This window comes from Dichomitus squalens (assembly GCF_000275845.1).
Source record: "Dichomitus squalens LYAD-421 SS1 unplaced genomic scaffold DICSQscaffold_76, whole genome shotgun sequence".
In the NCBI taxonomy this organism is placed as follows: domain Eukaryota; kingdom Fungi; phylum Basidiomycota; class Agaricomycetes; order Polyporales; family Polyporaceae; genus Dichomitus; species Dichomitus squalens.
The window spans coordinates 74,164-86,508 of record NW_006766958.1 but is presented as its reverse complement, the minus strand read 5'-3'; the positions used below and the strand labels follow the sequence as shown (position 1 = coordinate 86,508).

Below are 12,345 nucleotides of genomic sequence, written 5' to 3'. Positions count from 1 at the left end.
GGATCACCGCGTAAGAGGCCCCGGAGGGCAGGCGGAACGACGAGAGGGCGCAGCGAGCTGCCCGGAGGAGTGGCGAGTGGCGAGGGCACGGATGCCCGGAGGGGTGGCGAGCGGATCGCCGAAGAAAGGAGCTGGTGGTCCCCATTGGGCAACACCGTGAACGACGTGGTGTGCACCAACCAGCGGGCAAAAAACGAAAGCTCGAGGAGCGCGAGCTCCCGAAGGGCGAGGGGACGAGGATCCTGGGCTGCGAGCCCTTAACCTATATACTACTAGAGACAAAGCAGATGTAAAGCGGCGAGGGGGTGGCACGAGTTACGCTGTCATAGACCCTGGACAATAATCATTGTCCAAAACAGGTATAGTACCCAATTTATAGAGAACGTAAGCTGTGAGGCCCATTACCGTATTTATGATCACAATTCCTTTTGAAACATGTACTTACCCTCGACGTGTCGTGTGCGATGTACCTCCCAGAGGGTTATGATGCCGCGAGGTGTTGGTTGAGTCTCCAGAGCCCGACTCATAAAGCTGGCTTCACATGAAAAGAGCGGGATAACCGTCATTATTGTTACCCGTTCACTTATAACGGCTGGCCCACCGGCTGAGTTTGACAACATCGCGGGCGCGGCGCTCTACCGCTGAGCTACAAGGTCATTACAAATTCCCATGTGCGGTTATTATGGCTGTGTCAAGCGAGGACGTCATATGAGGTAGGGCGCGGGTCCACCGTCCTTCAGCGCTGAGCAGCACACCGTCCAACACGATCTCCAACGTCTTGCCATCATGTCCAACGAGAACAACCCACCACAACGCACGCGCAGCCCCTGGACGCTCCCGTCCAACAGCGGGCCTCGGATCGGCCGCGTAGGAGCCTGGGGAGGCCCCGCCTCTGGCTCGAGGTGCGCCACAATCCGAGTACGCGTCGTCGCCCTGTACTGACCAACGGTCCGCTACCGTTCTTGACTGCGAACGCTGCTTCATCTTGGGTGCGGATTTGTATCTGTGCAGCGGATCGAGGTCATCGTCGGGAGGGAGGCGCATCGCGACGCTGGGGGACCTTGGCAGCGGCGGTCCGTCGCTCGGGCCTGGGGGAGCACACGGCGCACACGGCCATGCGCACGGAGACGACGATGACGATGACGACGATGACGGGGCTGGGAACCGGGGAGAGGACTGGTATGCTGGCGGAGAGCGCAGGTACGTCTCGTCTCATACGCTGCTGCTTGGGTGGCCGGGGAGCTGACGCACGCCCTCGCCACCTCTTCTCATCATCGTTCGCAGTGGGATCTCTGTGCAAAACCCGGACAGGGCTGGGGCTGCTCCAGGAGGAAACTTGGTTCGCGATCTGCTGCGAAGGGCTGCTGAGTATGTCTCTCATATCTTTCCATGCATGATTGGATATCAGTGACCGAGTGTACACGTCTTGTTCCTACTAGAGCAGGCCCCCCGGTCGTGCCCCAGGGCGCTCCCGCTGCTCAGCGCCGTGCATTCTTCGGCGGCGGACACACGCTGGGCAGCGACGAAGTCGAGAGCACATACGTCCCCGATCCCAGCGCGGAGCCTGCGCGTACGTCCCACATTCACCTTGCAACACGTGCCCCTGCCTCAGCCGATGCTGATTCCCCGCAGAACCCGAGGAGGAGACCGCGATCCGCCACCTCACCTTCTGGCGCGACGGTTTCACGGTCGAGGACGGCGAGCTCATGCGCTACGACGACCCCGCAAACGAGCAGATCCTCGCCGAGATCAACTCGGGGTAACGTCGCCCACTCTATCGCGCTCTACGTTAATCTCACACCGCCCCTCCATCTCCACAGACGCGCCCCTCCGCACATCCTGAACGTGTCCCCCGGGCAGCCCGTCGAGCTCCGCGTGGTCAAGCGCCTCCAGGACGCGTACGTCCCGTCCCCGCGCGCGCGCCAGGCGAAGGTGTTCTCGGGCCAGGGCCACCGCCTCGGCTCGCCCGTCGCGCCCGTCTCCTCCCTCCCCTCGACGTCCTCCTCGACCCCGGAGCGTGCCTCCATCCCCGGGTCGTTCCCCAGCAGCAGCGCAGAGCCCAGCGGGAGCGGGGCAGGGGCAGGGGCGGGCGGGCGAGGCGCGCAGGAGTTCGGGACGCGGTTCGAGGTGGATCAGACGAAGCCGACGACGAGCGTGCAGATCCGGCTTGCGGACGGGACGCGGATGGTCGCGCGGATGAACCTGACGCACACGGTGGGGGACATCCGGAACTTCATCAACGCGTGCGTTTCCCCTTCTTTCTTCTTCTTTCTCATCATGTACTATCTTGCCGGGCTGACGGGAGGATGTGCATTGTATCGCGCAGGTCGCGGCCGGAGAACAACGCGCGGGCGTACGCGATCATGACGACGTTCCCGAACAAGGAGCTGCAGGACGACGGGCAGACGATCGAGGCGGCGGGTCTGGCGAATGCGGTGGTCGTGCAGCGTTGGGCATAATGCAATGGGCTTCCAAGACCTTGCGGTGTCGAGTCTGCTTTCTTGAACTCACAGTTGAGTCGGTGGCTGTTGTACCGCTAGATATCGCAGGCTCTGTGTACGCTACGGTTGAGCATTGGAGGATAACTGCGCGTGCGCTTGGTTTTCGTACGTATGAGGATTATGCGAGACGATTGCCCGGGCGAGACAGAGTAATAAACATTCCATCAAGAGATCAATTGATGAGCAGCAACGTATAGCAGGCTAAGTAAGAGACGGAGCGTCCCCAGTCTTACCAAAACTGAGCCTAGCTTGGGTCGCGGAGTGTGGTAGCGCGTGGCGACGACCGCCGCCGCGCCCTGTGGGCAGCCAATCCCGTCCGTTGCGCGCGACCCACCGGCTGAAATGTTTTGCGCCTCAACTTGCGATTGCGATTGCGATTGCGACGAGGAGGAGGATCCGCTATGGGCATGCTATCGCCACTCCCTCTTCGCCCTCTGTGAACTCCAGGTTTCCCCACAGCTCGAAGCACCTCCTTCGACTTTCCCGGACCTCGCTTCTGGCACAATATTGTCGAGCCCGAGCCGTACGTAAAAATCCAAGACGCGTGGTCGACGCGCTTCTCCCCCAGACTCAGTAAGTCGCGCGGATTCCTGCATGCATCCAAATTGTCTCATTCTAGAGACTCCGCGCGCGTGCTCTGCTCCTCCACATGTCTTCGATGTCGCAACTCGATTCGCTCAGAGATAATCCCCTAGGCAGAGCTCGGGCATCCCCCCAAGGCTTTCTGGCCCCATCCGATTCCTGGGGGCGTCCGCCAGAGCTGGGATGAGCCCTTCCATCGTCGTGCCCCCCAGGCCCCAGCGGCCGGCCCAGCATGTTCATGCGCAAGCTTTGGGTCTCTCGGCGAGCTCGAACTTCTCGAGTTGGACGCCCGGGGTCGGCGCTCAGGGCAGCGGCCCAGCGAACGCAAGCCTCGCCTCGAAGGACAAAGGGAAGGGCAAGGAGCAGGATGCACCAGCCATCTCAAACCTGGTGGTGGCGAAGCCGAGCCCGAAGGTCGCGGGCTGGACGGAGTTTACGACGACCTGGCGGATCTGCTCCGTGACGTCGTGCGGGAACGTCCTCGACGACGACTGGCCGTCCAAGCGGTGCCAGCCGTGCAGGGAGGCGGAGGCGGCCGCACGGACGAAGGCGGGCGCCCGCCGCCGCGTCCAGGGCGCAGTGCAGGTGAGTGCTTCCCCGCCGTTTTCCGCCGAGTTCGTGCCGTGCGGTCTCGAGCAGCAGCGAGCTGACTTGTGCGGTCGTCTGCCTGTGTGCTGAAGGGCGTACGGTGCGCGTCGTGCTGCGTCTGCAACGTCCCCGTCCTCGCGGGCGGGGCCGCCTCGCCAGACAGCGCCGAGCCGCCCCTCTGTGTCCCCTGCCGCGAGCGCAGGGCCGCGCTCGTGGACGCATCATTCCAGCTCCCGCCGCTCGCCCAAAAGCCGCAGCGGACCCAGCGGCAGCACCCACCACCCCTCGAGATCGTCATGCAGGACGCGGCCCCGAGGCAGAAACGCAAACTCAGCTGCAGCACCGGCACCAACGCGCTCGGGCGTCGCCCGCCCCCTTTTGCCCACGTCTCCCATCCAGCCCCCCATCCCCCTCCGCCGATGTCGACCGTGCACCCCGCCCCCGGGGACGCACGCCCTCTCTTTCCCCAGCCCCCGCCCCCGCATCCGCCTCAGCCACAGGGCTCGTTCGCGCCGATGCCGATCGCCCCCACCGCACATGCATACAGCCACAGCCGCGCGACCGCCAGTAGCGGCAGGCCGCGCATCCCCGCCCCCGCCCCCGCCCCCGGCCCCATCCTCACACTCGCCGACATCGTGCAGTGCATCCACCCGGACCACCGCCACATTCTTGACCTCGTCGGGGCCCCTCCTTTTCCTCCTCCTCCTCCTCCTCCGCCTCCAATCGTTCCGGTGTTTCCGGTGGCGCACGCCCTCCCTCGTGTCTCTGGCCCCAGTACGAGTGTGAGTGTGGCCGGGCACGGCGCGGTCCCTGGGGCGCAGCGCAGGGGGCCGGACGTGCACTATAGCGAGACTGGGGTGATACTCGCGGCCACGCCTGAGGACTTGGATATGGGCGTGGGCGTGGGCGCGGGCGCGGGCGCGGGCGCGGGCGGGAGGGCGAGGGACAGCACCCCGCTGAACGTGAGCCCGCCGAAAGTCGTGCCGCGGATATCGCGGCTGTCGTTTGGGGCGCCGCCGCGGAGACCTCTTGCGGTCCCCGGGGAGGGTGCGCCGGCTCCCGCTACGCCTGCCTCGTCAGCTATCAGTGACGACGCTCGGCAGGAGTTGTTGCGCCGGGACGCGCAGAGGACGGCGAGTACTCGTATTACGCAGAGGGCAGCCGGGTCCGTAAGTGCTGCCAGTGCGCCTGAAGCTCCTCGTCGCCAGCTGACCGACGTCCTCGTATGCGTATGCACGCACAGGTCAAGCGGAAGATCGCACCGAAGCCAGACCAGCCGCAGCCGCCGCAGCCAGCGGCGCCGACTCCGTCGACGGTACGTACTCTCCCAGCCTCTCTCTCTCTCCTTCACGGAAGCCTTGACCGACGTCGTCCTCCCGCGTACAGCACGAACCCGCCTCAACTACAAACGATGCCGAGAACGGCCCGCCCTTCCCTAGCACCGTCAGCCCCGCCCCCACCCCCCCTACAACGCTTCCATCCCCTCCCCGGGCCCAGGGGAAGAAACGCAAACGTGCGCCCGCGCCGCACTCGAGGCACCGCGTCTGTGCAGCGCCTGGGTGCGGGAGGCTCGTCGCGCCGCACTTCCAGGGCGCGCGGTGCGTCGAGTGCGCGTTCGCGCGGTGGAGGGGTGCGCTTCGCGCGCGGTTCGAGGGCGTGCGCGCGGAGCTTGCGGGGCCTTCTCGGCCTGTGCAGAGGGATGTCGGGAGAGAGGAGAGGGTCGAGGGGGTGGAACGGGCGCCGCGGTCGGGGATGGGGGAGGGCGCACTGGGTAAGGAGGGAGGAGAGAGCGCTGTAGGCTCAGATAGGGAGGGAATGGGGAAGACGGGGGATGCGATGGACGTCGATGGGCCCGCGGCGGACGCTGCTGCTGTTCCGGAGCTGGGCTCAGGCAATGGCCCGGCGAGGGATCCTATTCTCGACGGTCCTGAAGACAGTACAGAGCAGACCAGGCAGCCGTCCACGTCTGTCAAGTCCGTGGTGCTCATCGTATCTCCGCCACGAGTTCTTGATACTGAAAAGAGCGTCGATTCGTCCGATGCGGCCTCGACCAAACCCGTCGGTACCGAGAGCCCGCGCCCGCGGTCGTCCGAGGCCACTGCTGCGAAGCCAAAGATCAAGTCTGTCAAGCTCCGTGTATCTATCCCAGACACGCATATCGCGCCCGCGGACACGGTGGGGGCATATGTACCTAGTCCGCTCAATGAGTTGTCGTTCGCCGCCGACGCTGCAGAGGACGACAACTACGAGATAGAAGTCGACCCCCCCTCTCCTGGGGACGCGTCCGACGGAGAGACCACCGACAGCGAGGCATCCGTCCCGCTGGCCACCCTGCGCCCGTCCCGTGTCCCCTCGCCCATCCCCTTCTCAAGTGCGGGTCTGCCACCTCCCGTCCGCCGCGTCCGCCTTATCCTGGGCCCAAACCCTTCACAGCCACGGTCGTCTCGCGAGTCGTCCCCAGACGTCCCGCTCCGGTCGAGGACGTCCTCTAGGATGCGCAGGTCATCGAGCAGCCACTTAAGCGACCGCTGGCACGAGCTCGGATGGAACACTGATGACTCCGAGCTCACTCCGCTCGAGGACTCGAGTGACGAGGGTGAGTCCGAGATCGATCTGCCGGAGAGCGACGAGGAGCAGGACGCGGAGGACGCTGGGACGAGGAAGCTCTCGATCAAGATCCCGCAGAGGCCTCCGCCGAAGCATCGTTGGCAGTGCCGGACACTGGGCTGCGCAAACCTGCTCACGCAGGGGACGCATTGGAAAAACTGCGACGTGTGTCGGACGGCGACGCACCGGCTACGGAAGCAGGAGCGGTTGCAGATGCGCGACAACATCATGGGACGGGCGATCGCCAACGCGGTCCGGACTGCCGTGAGGGAGGAAGAGACCACGTCGAGACGGAAGCGGGCGCTGCCCATGGCCGAAGACGATGCGCAAGAGGAGAGCGGAGGTGATCTGAACAACCTCGGCGAGTTGGTGAGTGCGCTGTCCTTCTGCGTCGTGTTGCTCTTCTTTACATCTCGACGCGATGCGGCCGTCTCCAGCCCGCGTATCAGCATTTCGCCGCCCTGCTCGAGTCGTTATGTACCCGCTTCGCGCAGTTCAAGGACGTGCAGACGCGCTACGTCCAGCTCAAGGCGCTCTCGGGGGCGGCGCGTAAGGCGATGGTGTTCAAGTTCGGCGGCGAGTACTCGGTCGTTGCCGACCCGACTGGCGGCTCCGTCGACGCGCTCGTCGGCACCGTCATCCGCAACATCCAGGCCGCACTCGGGCTCACGTTCAGGTGCGTTCGTTTCCCGCGATACGTCCGACCTCGATATTGACCACGCAGTCCTCACTCACACGTGTCCTTGCTTTCAATGTCTTCGCCTCTGTCTCGCTCAGACCTGCCGGGTTCCTTTCTGGCCCCGAAGACTCCGTTGTCGCTGTGTTGAGCTGCGAGTTCGTCGCTTGGATCCCTCTAGTCGGCCAGGAACAACAGCCTGCCGCAACGCCCCAGCCCGGAACCGCGGCGCAAGCCTCCGATAAGGCGGACTCGGCTCAGGAGGCTCGGATGGAAGTTACGATGACGGGCGAGCTGCACGTATGTGTCGCGTGGGACCGTCGACACAAGTTCTTCCCTGGGCAACGTATCATCATCCGGTTCAAGTTGGTCGGGTAACCTCACGGGGCATGCACTGCTTTTATGTTTATCGGCTTGTCGTGAGTGTGACACGTTCCGTGCGCGATCATAGTATGTAAAGTTTATTCATAATATACGAGGCGTTCATCGAACAGCCTCAGGGTTTTTGTGTAATACAATCGTATACCGATACTAGATACCTACGTCTCTACTAATGAACGTTGCCTCAGTTCTAACAGGGAGAATCTCCATAATCACGATGTGAGGAGCGTAGGTCTCACCTGTGGCCCGCTGTGGTCGGTCGCGTACTGTTTCGTGAGTCTGGACTACAGAAGCACGAAGCACCGTCTACGTGAAATGTGGGCATCAGGTTAGTCATAACGCGTTTTTTTATATGTTCTCATCAACAGGAGCGTAGGACATTTGCAGACACTCAAGCAAAAGAATGAGATTGGGGGCAACAGCTCCTAGCCGCGGTAGATACGCGCACCGGCACAGAGGTGCTAACGATGGATTTAAGAGGCAATCTGGAAATCCGATATAGACGCGAACAATATGCAGAACAAACAGGCACTGAATAATATAGGGCACAAGTACACAAGGGGCCTAGACGCACAACCGAGCACACGAGCACAAGGATTGAAAGACGCGCAGCAGAGGTATACACCATCAGCAAATAAGTGAAAAGAATGGTAAGTGACGTCCAGGTTCCGCAGCTCAGACCAGATTCGCAAGGTATGGCAAAGGGATGGCGAATAGGAGGACCCAATCACCAGGTATGGTCCACAATGGCCAGACCTCGCAGGACGCCTGGACATCGACAGCCATTTCCCGCTGAGCATCCGGACAGCAGCTACCACACTATACGTGAATTAAGGCCAATGATGTACATGATTGAGTGAGGCAATGAACATACATGGTCAGTATCTGGTGCATATTCTACCATGGCTGCCCGAGCCCACGCTGCGAGACGGTCGTTTATCATGTTCACGCAGCCGACAAATTATGACACGATTCAAGTTTGTATTTCTAATATTTAATGATAATTAGACACGAACTATACATGGAAGAAGGGAGACATTAAGTTAATTTATATACACCCACTGTGCGCAAAAAAGGTGGGTTAGGGTTAGTCGCTGGAGGAGCAAGGGTGCTCACGACACATATCGTTAAAAGTACGCGGCAATGTCTATGCAGCAAAACGAAAGGTAAGTGAGGTAGCAAGGCTTACAGAAAGGGCAAGAGCGAGATGCAACTAGTATGCGCACATTGTACATACCTGTGGGGTGTTTCCGAGACGTCAAAGCCATGAGGGCGAAACCTAGACATTAGTAGCTACGGCCGTTTTGGTACGACTCACAAAAATCGGAGTCCAAGGGGCATGTTAAGGGATTGGCATGTTGTAGCGAGTGATAAAGGGGGATGCAGACGCGGCGTTGAGGTGGGGGGTTTTGCAAGTGATGGTTCAGGGCAGGGCTGGCAGGATGACAGGCTGTTGATGGAGTTGCAAGCCTAGAATATGCGTCATCAATGAGCAAGATTCTAAACTCAATGTCAGTGGAGTACACGTAGAAAGAAGGCAGCGTGAGGATCGTGAAGGGAACATCACCACACTGGGCAGACGCTCAGAATGGCTGCATGCACATGCTCCGGCGCACTGGGCATCTGGTCTGTATTGCTGTGGACGCTGTTGTCCACATGGCGACAACACCATCTGACAGAATGCAACAAGTACTACTAAGTTTCCCCGCACTCACCCGCTCTACCCGCATCAGCACTTCAGTCCCGTGTTCCACGATTGGGCTGGCTTCTACACCCTGCAACCTGACCTGCAGCCCCATACCACCGCTCATCACTGCGACGGCCGATGCATAGATGGGGAGGCGGGGAGGAGGATCGAGGACGAGGAGGGCGCTCGGGAGTCGGGAGAGGGAGATATTGGTAAGGAGCGCCGAGGAGGAGGCGGCTGTGCCAGTATAGCGGAGCGCTTTGCAAAGTCTCGATGTATTCACAGTATCTCTAATGACGATTCAGTGGTCAGAAGCGATAGCACGAGGTGAATACCTACCTACCATTACGGGGATTCGTCCGCGCAGATGCTCAATGGCCGGAGTCTGTCGGGCGAGATGGGAGTTGGCCAGAATGAGTAGGCGCTTGCGGTTCCCGGAAAGGGTAGGCCAGTTTCGGGCGCCGTGGCCATGCAATACCATTGTTTGCACAATTTGCTGATGACGAAATCGGGCATTACGCGGGCAGAAGGAAGGAAGGAGGTGGACACAGGGCCCATGATAATGATGACCGCGCAACTGCCTATGGCAGGGAAGTCAATAGGGTCACTCTGAAGGTGTGTATCACGTTTCCGACGCCGAAGCGACTCCGCGAGGTAGCTTGAGGGCAGCGACAGTGGTGACAATATTCTGGCGTTTATGGGCGGTGTCAAACCCCATGAACCGAGTTCTGATCGGAAAGCTGCGGGTGGGCGTCGAAACGAGTGCGTTCCTCGGATACCGCTCGTCGTCGTGTACTCGATAGGCCCCGTTTTGAACGACCCAGAAGAGTAACGGAGGCCCGGCGCGAGGTACCTCGTACGATCGGATCTACAAACGACGAAATAAACCAACGGGGCAGATAGCGCACCGTGCGGGTGCCCGACGGGCATTGAGGGTCCCCTGCGGATCAAACGTGGCTTGAAAGAACGTTGAGGCGTTATGACTTCGATCTCGTGGCGACAGGTACGTTGCGAACTTGACTGCGGGTACGGCGCATCGAGGTACAGGCGCCGGTTGGGAAGGTTGCAATTCGGGTCGGGGCGGCTCTCCTTTGCCGCTTCCTGGGAGGCGCAGGTTCTGCAGCTTGCAGCGATCCTTCTGGCACCACAGGCTCCTCAGGAGCGGGCGGCAGCGGTTGCGCGGGTAGTATCCGATCGTCCTCTGGCCAAGAAGCGTCGCGGAGAACGCGCTCCAGTAACTCGAGCATGAACGCGTGGTCCGCAACCTTGGCAGCGAGCTCTCGCTCTTCAAATGACGGTGTGTCAACTGGAGGCGTGAAATTGTCGAACTTCTTCTGCAACTCGGCTCGTAGAGCTACCTCACTCTCCGTCAGCTTACCCCGCCTTGGGGGTATGGTAGGTTCTCTTGGCGCAGTTGGGGATCCCCGGGGCTTGGGTACTCGACGGATCTGCGGCGGAAGAACAGACTTCCTGAGCTCGTGGCTCAAGACCTTGTAGCGTGCCTTAAGCAAGAGAGCAGCTCAGCAAAGATGCCAACTATGGGACTATCGAAGAGGAGGGCTCCCTGTGGCACCAGCGTCTGAAGCTTGCCAGTAACTTCCATCGCGATTGACTTCTGCCCACAGGTGTACATGCAGTCAGGGCCTGAGTAGTACTGGAAGTAAATGCCGATCCACGATTGAGGGTCCTCGCAAGTAGACCGGAGGAAGCGGAAGCAGAAGTAGAGGAGCACATGGAAGAACGACTCGAGCTCGTCCGTGATTGTAACCGGATGTGCAGGGCGCTGTAGTACGTTCACCGACATGAACTGATAAGTCCCCTGAAGCCCACTATCAGTCACCAATACGAGGGTAGAGATAGCAGACACATACCATACGAATGGCTTGAGCGGTCCTTGATCCTGCATGATGATCGTCGACTGGTTTTGACATCTCCCAGTCGCTCAAAACGCCAACGCAAGTGATGGATAGACTCGTCCCCTTGGATGCTTGAATAACCTTCGGAAGGATGAGCATATTCCCACTGCTGATATCACGGTGAAGCAACCGTGTCGTGGCATTCGTTGCGGCCTGGAAATGAGCTTGTGACAGTTTTTTCAGTGAGACTGGTGTCAAATAGGCCTATGCAACTCACCGCGAAGACAATCTGTCGTGAATGATAGGAGCTGACGGCTATTCTTGAAGTGCCGAAGAGGGATGCAAACTTCTTCGACCACGATCCGGTAGTGTGTATGTCGTGGCAAAGGAACGTCTGAGCCGAGGGTCGCGTGCGGACTTCGTTGTCTACTCATGGTATTAGCGGATCGGGCGCCGTCTTCCTCGCCTTCCCTCTTCCGCTTCCTAGAGGCACCTACAACGAGGGTAGTGTCTCTATGGGCAAATAGCCCTTGAGGGGCTCAGCTCTCCCTTTCACCCGGGCCGAGGCAAAAGCCGGCACCCTGACGCCCAAAACACAGCCACATCAAATAAAATTGCCACAACAACGCATCGAACGCGCAACCAGTAAGGGAACATTTCACGCTGTAGCCTTTAAGCCATGAGAGCTTAAAAGATTTGAAATCTAATTACACTATGTCTCTTTCTTGGGCTGCGCGAAGAGGACCCGCCATTCGGGCTCCCTCCCCTCCCTCGCTGCGCTCGGGGGGTCCCCCAAGCCGGGAGCCCTCAGGCGGGCACACTAAAGCCTCGTTCGCGCTATCAATACAGACCGGCTACCCTTTGGGGGGCCCAAACCCTAACACCCTAACCCTAAACCCAAACCCTAACCGAACCTAACGGAACCCAAACCCAAACCCTAACGGTTCTAACCGGAGGGTCGGAATGGGCAGCGTTGTTTTGACCGCGGTCATGACCAAAGCCATGACCGATTTTGACTAGCTTGACTGGTCATGACGGTTGGTCAAAGGTCAACGCGTGATCTAGGCGACCGAGCGCTTGTGGGGTCGCACTAATCACGTTGATTGGGACCAGCAGCTATGGATGGCCCGACTAATTGTGTATGCCTAGGTAGAAATTGTATAGAATTGAAGGAGCATTTTTCGAGGGGAGAGTGAGCGGAAGGTGTCAGATAATGTGAGCTGGAGACAACAGAGGTTGGAAGTATCAAATACTTCAACTCCGTCAGCGGTAGAAACTATTCGGACTGAAGCATTTTTCGACTCTTCTACCGGACAGATAATATTGTGAGCGTGCAGCTTCCTCCCGCACTCGCTATTCCCTCACCCCCCTGACTACCTCCATGCACTAGCAAGACCAGCGTCGTTCGCCTGCCTACAGAACCTTCTGTTTGGAGCGAGCACCAGTGATAATGTAAATCGAGCGTGG

General features: G+C 60.0%; 4 protein-coding genes across 4 annotated transcripts; 3 read left to right on the top strand and 1 right to left on the bottom strand.

Annotated features, from left to right (window-relative positions):
- Positions 1-1,015: 1,015 nt before the first annotated feature.
- On the top strand, positions 1,016-2,459 carry DICSQDRAFT_71554 (SEP-domain-containing protein; the record flags this gene model as incomplete). The annotated part of the gene is made up of 6 exons (XM_007370795.1): positions 1,016-1,200; positions 1,285-1,368; positions 1,440-1,570; positions 1,633-1,759; positions 1,821-2,243; positions 2,327-2,459. Coding segments are annotated over 6 exons (1,083 nt in total), but the record flags the coding sequence as incomplete, so codon positions are not given.
- A 624-nt stretch (positions 2,460-3,083) lies between these two features.
- On the top strand, positions 3,084-4,266 carry DICSQDRAFT_141267 (uncharacterized protein; the record flags this gene model as incomplete). The annotated part of the gene is made up of 2 exons (XM_007370794.1): positions 3,084-3,668; positions 3,764-4,266. Coding segments are annotated over exons 1-2 (881 nt in total), but the record flags the coding sequence as incomplete, so codon positions are not given.
- A 172-nt stretch (positions 4,267-4,438) lies between these two features.
- Positions 4,439-7,468, top strand: DICSQDRAFT_141266 (uncharacterized protein). The gene is made up of 5 exons (XM_007370793.1): positions 4,439-4,840; positions 4,915-4,986; positions 5,058-6,647; positions 6,716-6,954; positions 7,056-7,468. The coding sequence occupies exons 3-5, from the start codon at positions 6,165-6,167 to the stop codon at positions 7,330-7,332; spliced, it is 999 nt and encodes a 332-aa protein (XP_007370855.1). The 5' UTR covers positions 4,439-4,840; positions 4,915-4,986; positions 5,058-6,164; the 3' UTR covers positions 7,333-7,468.
- A 3,262-nt stretch (positions 7,469-10,730) lies between these two features.
- DICSQDRAFT_25280 (uncharacterized protein) lies at positions 10,731-11,070 on the bottom strand (the record flags this gene model as incomplete). The annotated part of the gene is made up of 2 exons (XM_007370792.1): positions 10,731-10,841; positions 10,894-11,070. Coding segments are annotated over 2 exons (288 nt in total), but the record flags the coding sequence as incomplete, so codon positions are not given.
- Positions 11,071-12,345: the final 1,275 nt, after the last annotated feature.